Source organism: Antrostomus carolinensis, unplaced genomic scaffold (genome assembly GCF_000700745.2).
Source record: "Antrostomus carolinensis isolate BGI_N321 unplaced genomic scaffold, ASM70074v2 scaffold9658, whole genome shotgun sequence".
NCBI classification, from domain to species: Eukaryota; Metazoa; Chordata; class Aves; order Caprimulgiformes; family Caprimulgidae; genus Antrostomus; species Antrostomus carolinensis.
The window spans coordinates 36,496-47,402 of NW_010330872.1; the positions used below are offsets into that span (position 1 = coordinate 36,496).

At 37.9% G+C, this 10,907-nt stretch overlaps 1 protein-coding gene across 1 annotated transcript in view; it reads left to right on the forward strand.

The window, feature by feature from the left end:
- The window catches only part of IPO5 (importin 5), a 42,281-nt gene extending 32,308 nt beyond the window's left edge, over nt 1-9,973 (forward strand). The window contains exons 22-25 of the mRNA XM_010173045.2: nt 468-687; nt 4,609-4,837; nt 6,385-6,526; nt 9,213-9,973. Coding sequence (XP_010171347.2) covers nt 468-687; nt 4,609-4,837; nt 6,385-6,526; nt 9,213-9,299 — 678 coding nt within the window. The 3' untranslated portion in view covers nt 9,300-9,973. The remainder of the gene's footprint in view (nt 1-467; nt 688-4,608; nt 4,838-6,384; nt 6,527-9,212) is intronic.
- The last annotated feature ends 934 nt before the right edge of the window (nt 9,974-10,907 follow it).

Sequence of the window (10,907 nt, forward strand, 5' to 3'; positions counted from 1 at the left end):
TTTTTTCTGATGTGTTAATAGGCCTTCCATGCTGGAATCTTGGAGAACTTGGTAGATAGCATTTAGCAATTACTGATTTACAAAATAGAGGAAGTTGAAGGTTTGTTCTAGCTCAAGTATGGAGTTGTTACTCTCTGCTTTTTGAACAGCTGCGCTGCTGTGGTACTTCTGATGTCTGTGTTGCAAGACCCAGGATCATAGACACACACAACTATTTTGGGAAATTTATTTTACCTGGGAGTGTCCAATACTCTCTAAAGTGGTTTTCAAGAAGAGGGACAAAAATTGTTACAGTGGGGAAAATTGAGACTGAAATCAGTAACGGAGTGTGAAATAGAGATAAAGGATTTAGCCTAAAATCAGCTCAGATTTAGCTTAGATACTCACCTGGATTTAATATAATACAATGGACTGTACAGAAATTACCAGTTCTAAGGTGGCTTAAACGTTACCTGTTTTTGATGCAGTGTCCACATAGGCCATGGCCAGACAGACAATGGGGGCTGTGCATTTTTGATGATATTGTAGAGCACTGCAGCCCCTCCTCGTTCAAGTACGCTGAATACTTCCTGAGGCCAATGGTACAGTCAATATGTGACAACAGCCCAGAGGTTAGGCAAGCAGCTGCCTACGGTGTTGGAGTTATGGCACAGTTTGGTGGGGACAGCTATCGTCCTTTTTGCACAGGTACGTACAAGCATCTGATAAAACTACTTGAATCTGTGATGTGGGGGTGAGGGGGGTGTTAAAAATTGCTCACTTCTTGGTTAATGAGGTCTGTTCCCTTTGGCAGTGAAATAGATTGCCAGCATATAACCTGGATGGCAGACTGGTGATGATGAGTAAAGCACCTGAATTCCTTGGGCTTTTAATGATGTTCTGCTTAGTAGCATTTCTGTTGCAGCACTTGGTGCTTAGCAAACTTGATTACTTGATTTACATATTAAAAAAAAAAAAAAAAGTCTGACATGGAAATGTTAATTTCATAAAAAATAGCTTTCTGGTACACACCTGTCTCATAGTTGCTTTTTATTAATACTAATGTGGTTACATATTAATGCAAAACCTTTTGGACGTTTGGAAAAATTACACAAGTGACCTGTATTAAGGAGTAGCCTAGAATACAACTAATTCGGCTCTCTGCTTTCCCTTTATGTAAAAAGGAACCTAATTTCTGTGACTAAGAATTTAAATGAGTATGATAATGCCTGTCAGAAACACTTTGTCTGCTTGCTTTCTGAATGTCTCAAGTTTCTGGAAAACTTCAAATTCATCTTGAATTTAAATTATTGTCTGCTGGCACTCATTTTACACACTAAATAGCATCCCTTATCAGAGTGTTGTTTTCCTTTTTAAGAAAATATTTAGTTAGCTGTTTCAAATATGTATTTCACATGAATCTTAAACAAAAGCTGAATTAAATTATGTAAGAAAATAAGAACCGTATGATAGGGATAAATTAGGGCTTTATCACAAGTCAAGACTTAACTACATCAGTAGAGGTTCTAATTTTCACTGTTAATGTCAATATAACTGTCACATGGTCACAATCAAGGTGAGGTGTCTTTTTTTTAAAAAAAAAAAAAGCATGGGGGAAACCTTGCAGTGACAGAGCATTAAGAGCATTAAAATTTAAAATTATGTAGAAAAATACTTCCTAAAAGGGTTTTTTGGTGAACTTTTCCATAATGTTTTGTCTTGTCTCAGGGCTAGAGGAATAGAGACTGAGGTCAAGACAGTTCTGATTTTGGAATTTTGGGGGTTTTTAGCATCTGTTGAAGTTTAATTTTATTTTTCATTCATTAGACTGGACCTTGGACCACTTAAATGTTGTAACAACTTTGATCCTTTTCTTTGCATTTGGATAAATAATCCTTGATTAACCCAAGACACTTGGCTTCTCCTTTAGTTGGATGTTTAGATAAAATAACCTTTTTACTTTACAGCATACAGCTTATTAGCAGGCACCTCAAAAGTATTTTGAATTCTTTTGTATGTACCTGAAAGAACTTTGTGATTCATTTTAATAGATGAAGATGTGCTGTGATTAGAAACAAAGTAAATACATGGCATGAGAGGCTTTCTACCCATAGGTTTTACTGTCTTCTCTGAAAACATGTTTATGAGCTTTTATTTATAAATTAATTTCTTTGCTAATTAATATATAGCAGTGGCATAGTGTTCTATTGCAAGTTTGTAGCAGTATGTAAAGACATAAGACTATTCAGAAAAAGCAGATGTATGAACATGACCGTTTTTGGCAGTCAGTTGAAAGAAATACAGGAATATAGGGAGAACTTGTAAATGGCACAAGAGATACATTGTGATGAAAAAAAAAAGAATTAAAAATAGAATTAGTAAATAACGAAGAAATAAGATTGAAGGAAAAACTACAGCAAATCAATAAACTTTATAAATGTGGTTACAAGGTTACAATTCATGTGACTGTTAAATTTGCTTCTATTTCTTATGTTTGTGGAAGAATATAATCAGTTATTCTCTGTGCATATTGTACTAATCAACTGCATGTGTTTCTTCCTAAATCATATCAAATGGCCTCGAGACTTTTGGTGGTGCACAATGTCAGAGCAGTCAGTCCTTGGAAAAAAACTGTTGTTATTATGGAAGATGGTCTTTTGTATTCAAAACGGGTTTTTAGGAATTATCTACCACAACATCTATATGTGAATAGATCTGTTTTCTAGACAAGAAGAAAACTTGTCTGCTAAGCTGTAGAGACGAGACTATGCTGATTCATTTTGATGCCCTACTAATCTTACAGCTGCAAGGACACACATACCTACAGAGTCATCCCTTAGCAGTAAGGAGTGTGAGGAAACACAGATGAGGTTTAGCTTCAGCAGTCGTGAAAACCTGAGGTTTAAAATGCAGACACGGTTTGCCTGGACGTTGTAGCCGTCTGCAAAACAAGTTCTGCTTTGCAGAAAAGCCCAGCATCAGTATCCTGCATTCAGTACACAGGCTAGTGGGTCTGATGAGCAATAGTTGTGCAGTTCTGTAATGTTTGTCAGCCCCGTAACAGTATCTTCATCTCGCTTAGAGTTAATCATATTTTTTCCATAGCTGCTAAATTCTTCAAACATATCTAATTCAGTGAAGTTAATATAGCAAGTGTCATTGTGTATTCCTTAACTGCAAAGCTGCTACTTACTCATCAAAATGAAGTAATGTGAGATCTCACTCTTCCTCAGTAATTTGAGTTCTTTTGAAGTGTGTTTTCTGCACAATTCCACAACCCATTTTCTGTGCTGATACAGAATTTCACAGCTTTAGCATTATATTTTTAGCAGAAGAACACAAGGACAATTGTTCCTGCCTGCATGTGAAGTGCTCCAAATTCTGCATGGACACTAGTAATTAAAAATATGACATTAATGTTCATTTAGAAGTGTGCATGTGGTTACCTGCAGAACTATTAAAAAATAATAATAATTACTATTAACCCAGCAAGAGAATTGTCATTTTTTCTTCGTTTGATTTTTACAACCTAAACCATGCCAGGTGGATTCACCAGATGAGATTGCTCCTATGAGCTGTTAGCGGTGGGAGGTGTGTGTGTGTGTAGGTACATACATATTTTTATATATATGTGTGCACCAGCAAAAGATGTACAGCAGGCATACACTGTAGACATGCACTACAGTCCACATTAATGTGAATGTCACTGTATTGGTGCTTTTTCATCATCCCATGTTTATAGAACATGCTAGTTCTATAACCTGTTAGATTAAAAAGATAATCACAGAATCGCAGGGATTGGAAGGGACCTCAGGAGATCATCTAGTCCAACCCCCCTGCCAAAGCAGATTCCCTACAACAGGTTGCACAGGGAAGCATCCAGGTGGGTTTTGAACATCTCCAGAGAGGGAGACTCTACAACCTCTCTGGGCAGCCTGTCCCAGGGCTCTGGCACCCTCACAGTAAAGAAGTTTTTCCTTAAGTTTGTCTGGAACTTCCAGTGCTCCAGTTTTTGCCCCTTGTCCTGTCACTGGGTACTACTGAAAAGAGCCCGGCCCAATGCATTTGGCCCCCCACGCTTCAGGTATTTATAGACATTGATAAGATCCCCTCTCAGTCTCCTGTTCTCCAGGCTGAAGCATCTCCTCATACGGCAGATGCTCCAGGCCCCTGATCATCGTTGTGGCCCTCTGCTGGACTCTCTCTAGAAGATCCCTGTCTTTCTTGAACTGGGGAGCCCAGAACTTGTTATGGGCTTGTTATCTATGTTTTTACTATAAGTTACAATGTCTTTTATGTTTTAGATTGCATAACTCCAGTTGAGACACACAGGAAGTTTTCTTTTTTTTTTTTTTTTGTTCTAAACTTATAAAGCAAATCCAAAGTTTTGTCACAGCTGTTTTCTTGTGTTTCCTCGCATAGCTTTGCTTGTTTGTTTTTTCATATGATGTTTATTGAACAGGGAAGAACCTAGAAGTAGTGGGACATTGGGATGACTGGGTTTTGGTGCTCAGACCTCAAAAATTCCCATTTTTAATATGTGCAGTAATCTAATTTAAAATTTATGATGTTAATAAAATGTAACTTGATTGTGCATTAAACTTTATTCTTGTGTTGTTTAAAAATTAGAGGCGCTTCCATTGCTGGTGAGAGTCATTCAGTCACCAGATGCCAAAACCAAAGAGAATGTCAATGCAACAGAGAACTGCATTTCAGCTGTAGGAAAGATAATGAAGTTCAAGCCCGACTGTGTAAATGTTGAAGAAGTCCTGCCACACTGGTTATCGTGGCTTCCACTTCATGAAGATAAAGAAGAAGCTGTTCATACTTTCAATTATCTGTGTGACTTAATTGAGAGGTAAGGCAAAGACTTGACATGAATGCAGAAAGTAAGCCTGTTTGGAGGTTCTTTCCTTGCATTCATTTTCCAAAACTGAGAAACTGCCAGGTTAATCTGCATATGCTTTAGAGACGATAATTTGGAATGTCAGAACTGAGCTTTCCGTTATGTTATTGCTTGTTTTTTTTAAGCAGACAGTGTTCTCATCCTAACTAACGTCTGCGTGGCTTGAAGAAATTCCTGGCTGTTTTGCATGTACATAGTGGGAAAGGATCAGCTGGGAAATTCTACTGACAATTTCGGGAAAATTTTTGATGCTCTGCTTACGTACCAACATTAATAACTGATCAGGTCTTTTTACTTGAGAGCAGCACACATGCCCTTGCAGCCTTTTTTTCATAATCTTTTAAAGTAGCTTTGCACCTTTTTGCTTTCCAAAAGCTTGAGTATCAACAAAACAAAGTATGAAGTAGAGAAATAATATAGATAATTTCATGGTACGTTGTCATCTCCCTTAATAAGTTTGTAATAATAATTTCAGTTATTATTGAAAGCATCTTGTCGCACAGCTTGTTCTTTAGATTTGTGCTCCCTCCCATAGGTCACTGGAGAAAAAAAGATAATTCTTCGAGTGTGGGTGCAAGTTGCACTTCATCATTGAGTGGGAGAATGTCAGCTTCTGAAACATTATGTAGTAGCCATGTTTTGTCTGACACTATATTATATTTTAGTAGAAAAACGGGAAGGAAATAACTTAGATTTCCTACAGTCTTTTCTACAGTGTGAATACCTTGTATCTCTTGGTGCTTTGTTAAGGCAAGTTCTCAAAATGGGTGGTGGCGGCTGAGGTCCCCAGGCTGACAGTAGAGACAGCATGCTAATATTGACATGTATGCATGTACCTGTGTATAGAAATGAGGAATTACAGTACTAGCACACTTTCGTACCCAGCTCTGGGCAGGTGGATCAGCCTTGCTGCCTACTTCTCTGTCAGTCCTACGTTCACAGCCTCTGCGTTCCAGCAGTGGTAGGTGGCAGGGCTGGAAGTAGATCATGTTTTCAACCCAGATCCCTGGTTGCCAGCTCTCCTCTACTCCAACACTTGGCTGGGAAAGAGGGAGCAGAACTGTTTACTTGCTGTGTCAGTGAGAGTGCTGGCAGAGGAGCTGAAGTCACTGGTGCTCCTGACGCCAGTAGCACAACCTCCTCCCCCTTACAGCACTGAGAGGGAGAGAGGAATAAGCCCTTTTAGGAAGGGTATTTCTGTCACACTATTTACAGTTCCTCTGCACGGAACTCAACTGTTCTGTAAAGTTCAGAACTTCTTCCTGATAAAGTGTGGGCTGATTAAAGAATGAGATGGTTAAATATTAACAGAAGAGGGAACATTCTGTCAGCAGGCAACAAAGCTATGCATACTTATTCAGCTGAGTGAAACTTAAATGTAAATAAGCAACTTTAGAATAAGATATTTCAAAATCACTCAACTTGCATGTAAAATGCTTACATTAACTTTTTTTAGTTAAATATTAATTTATTTGTAATATGTATTTTGATTGTAACAGCAACAACCCAGTTGTCCTCGGTCCCAACAACTCTAACCTTCCCAGAATATTTGGTATAATTGCGGATGGTGAAATTCATGAAGCTATTAAACATGAAGATCCATGTACCAAGCGGTTGGCTAATGTTGTTCGCCAAGTGCAGGTAAGTAAGTGCTTGCTTAGGTATAAAGAGAATATTTAGAATCTACTTTCAGAAGTAGTGGAACTGTTAAACGAATTTTGAGAGCCTTGTCTCCTTAAAGAATAATGCTTTGAACAATGATCTTGGAGATCCTTGGACATTCCTTGAACTATTAATGATAAAACTTGGTAACATTAGCACTTGAATAAAATCTGTTTCTTTTGATAAACTTCAGAAGCTTATTCATTAAAAAAAAAAGTTTTAAGATATATGCAGCTGGATGATTAAAATGCTAGCCAGTATGAGTTGTTTGTGTGTGTGTTTGGATTTTTTTATGAGCCAAAAATTAAAATCTGGAGAGAAATCTGCCTGTCTTTGTATCAGTGAGCTGTGATGCAGAATTTGATCCACCATGTGGTTCCTGTAAGGGTCCCCAGCACCCTGTGGTGACTTGCTTGGGATCTTTGCTAGAGAGTGAGTGCAAACCACAGGTAATTCTACTACTGCCCTCTTTAATCCAGTGCAAATACAGGCGGCTGTTCAGTGTTTTCCTGCCTTTGGGGAGCTGCCTCAAGGTTCACTTTCCTTATGCCATAGCGAGACTTATGGTGCTGGGTGATGAGGATGTCCGAGTACTTAAGCTGCACCTCTCCAAAGTGTTGTAAGTGATAGTGCTCATAGGGCAGATCTGATCCAGGGCCAAATGTTCTCAGGTGGTCGTATGTGACAGTTGTAGCACCTAATGATAGTAAGTAGAGCACCTGGCAAGCATATAGCTTATAAAAATGCGTAGAGGCTTTGGAGCAGCAGCTGTTGAATTATTGTCTGTTCTACCTGGCTTGCTTTGGCAAAACTCAGTTTCAAGAATTTTAGGAATACTTTGTTTTGGAAAGGATTCACTTGGATGATTTGTTAAAACTCTGAAGGCATAAAAAGAATGAAATCAAAGCAAAGTTTCAAAGTGAAAGTGGTGTAAGTGGCTGCTCTAGATTCTGGCTGATAGATAGAAATCCTTGCTGTTAGTGCGTGAAGTCTGGGTGTGGAACTTTTGTGTTAAAGTATGCTAATACATTTGTTCACCTTAAATGTTCAAGGTTAATTGATTATTTAAAAAAAAAAATACAATGAAACATACATGTATAGATTAGTCGTATATACCAAAGTCTTGTTTTGGCCAGGAATTACAGGAACATTAATATGGGAACAAGACTTCTGCATTGGTTTAATTCAGGCTGGGGCAGGGGGGATCTTAAAGGTTATGGGGTTTTTTTAAATACAATTTCAGCGTACTGTTACCAATCCTCTGTCTCTCTTCACACATAGTACTTTTGACTTTAGTAAAGCACTGTAAATGTTGCATACCATGGTAGGAACTTTAAAGGCTGGCTAGTTGCTAACAGTCTGCCTGCTGCTGTTGCTTCCTGGATTCTAGGAGAAATATATTTTATTTATTTATTATTATTTATTATCTCAGTAATCTGTTCCACTGCCAGTGTCTGACGTGAGCAACATTACGGTCTTAGCTGGAATTAAACATAAACTTTTTTCCTCATGCTTAAGTATTTTCAGGCCAGAAGCATTTCATTGTAGAGTATCGATATGAATGTGTGTCAGAAATGCTGGAAGAGCACATTTAAATGTGCAACAATCCATTGTAAACTGAGAATCTAAAATGCCTAATATTTAAAATTAAAAACACAAACCCAAACTCGAGGACTTTGTTTTCAAATTTTTTTGTATTCTGTGAATCCATCTTTGATTTTTTTTATGTGTGTGAGAAAACAGCATTATAGTAGAGCTAAACATAAAGTATACCAAATATAAATTAAAACTTTTTTTAAAAATTTACTTCAAGTGTACTTCTATCATGAAAGCTGATCTAAAGACCTACAGCCTGCCACCTGCAATTTGTTTTTTTCCTATCATTGTCCTTCTAAAGGAAGCAGGGTGCTGGCTGCTTCCAGCTTCTGTTGATGAGTGAATAAATACTTTTTCCCAATTTTTTTTAATTTTCTGGTACCATTAAAACCATTCCCTACCGATGGTGACTTCAAAGGCCAATGTCTCAGCCAAGGGCTGTGTTAACACAGCTGAGGTGTACTGCAGGGCAGGAAAGTGTGGGTTTACATTTACCCAGATAGATGCCAAGTATGTTCTCTTCTCTCTGGGAAGTACTTGACCATTCCAGTAAAGAGTAATGCCGTGTGTTGGCAGCGGAATTTTGCACATAGGCACATAGTGTAAGCAGCAGTGTCACACTGTAATCACTGTGCTCCCTTCCTCTGAACACGTTACTGGTGCACCAGCGCCCACAAGATCCTCTCACATTTAGGCATGGTTCAGTTTGGCCTGAACGTTGTTGGCCTTTTAACTTCAGTGAGAAACAGAGCAAAAGGTTTAGGCTGTGGTTAATTTAAGTGTCAATTGTCACTTGACCCACTTAATTATAGGGAGTTCCCAGGAGTTTATACTCTAAATTACAGTGGTGCTATGTAACCAGAGCTGCCCTTTCGTCAGTGTTTTGGAGCATCTCTAGTTGAACCTATGTAGCACTATGTGTAACTGAAGATTTCAGTCAGTTCTGTTGGGCATACATATTACAGGAATAACCCCAGTGAATGTTGAACTTTGTAAACATATGAAAGTTGAGTGTGTGTCTTAGAAGCTTGTCAACCTGCATAAAGACAACTTCTCATTTGTTTTCTAGACATCTGGAGGACTGTGGACAGAATGCATATCACAGCTCAATGCAGATCAACAGGCAGCCATACAGGAGCTCCTGAACTCTGCTTGAAGGGCCTTAATTATCATCTGCAAGAAAACTAACTCCAAATAAACGTTTACCCTATTGTTTAGGTTTCTTTTGTTTCTTTTTTGAGTAAAACCAGAACTGTAGTGCGTGTAGGCCATTCTTCTGCAACCTACAGGCAGTTGGAGCAGGAAGAAGCATTCTTTCAGAACGGTGTTAAAATCTGTTTCTATCCCACAACATGGAAGAAGTTTCCTGTAAACCCTACAATAGCACTGAAGAGTATTTTTCTAACGGTATAAACCATCCATACGATGGTGAAAGGGAAACAAGTTGAATTTTCTCATTAGACATAATGAATTAAGAAACAGCTTTAAGACCTTGTATTCAGCAGTAGATGTACGTTATAACAGATAAACGTTTCTCTACATCTAGTGTTAATTGTATTAATTGGAGTGTGAGTCTTTGTAGGGTAGAAAGTGTCCTTCTGCCCAACAAGTTAGTAGATCAAAAGATGAAAAACTGAAGACAAACATCGAGCATGAAGACCTCATTGATCGCACTTTCAGATTCCCAAAAACAACTTGTACAGTGACTCAATGAGGAAAGCTGTTCAGCTTCCAGCCCTTGAATGTGAAGTCTCTTTGGCATGTCTGACAGTATCTCATTCACTCCTCAATAAATGACATTGAAACACAAGAAGCTTGTGTAGAAGTTCAGTGGTGTCTGGTTCTTTTAATTTCCTCTTGTGGAAAGATGCAAGTGACAAACTATACGAGTCATGATTTTATATTTGAAACTTTGTATATTGTTGCCTATTACAGATTTTATGCATTTTTGCTTCTCGACTTTTTAACAAATTTTTCACCCGGATGTGTAGAATGGAACCTTAATGGCATGTCTTTTATGACAGTGAATTTACATATCTTGACTTTAAAATGTTTTTCATGTTCAGATGCAATTGCATTTCATAACTCATAAACTGTAGTGTTGTTCCAGCTGCGAATGTGCAACGTGATCTGGCAGCCAGTGGTACTGCTATAGTAGTCTGTATTTTCTTTAAAACAATGGGATAGTTAATAGCCTGACCTGAAAGAATAAAAACACTTCTCAGGTCTTTTTGGTACTGCAAGAGCAATACATTATTTACCAGCTAACAAACATACCAGCAAACATAAGCAGAGGTTATCTGATGTCTAACAAAGGTGAGTGAAGTTTTTGCACTCTGTTACTTTGAAGATGTTAGTATATGCATTGATCTTTAAAAACTTCAGTTATTCACTGAAGTGTTCTTAAAGACAATCTCAATAGTGTCTTAAAACATACAAATCTTTTCAAAGAGGGTGTAAGTTTTTTTCCTTTGTAACAAGAAAAGGTAGAATTTTCCATGTAATAAATTCCACTCTTACTAATGAATAAACTTAGTTTTGCCTTTGAAAATGTTTCCAAAAAAACCCCAGTGCAGAATGAGGTGTATCAAAAACTGCCTTAGGACCATTATATCCAAATGTTAGTGCCACACACTGCCTTAACCATAGGGGTTGACTCTGTGGTTTGTTGAGGGGCAGCTGAAACTGCAACAAAGTATCTACTGGTCCAGTTTCTACTTTGTTAAAGTTTGTTAATCTTGTATTTGCAGAAATTCAAGCATTC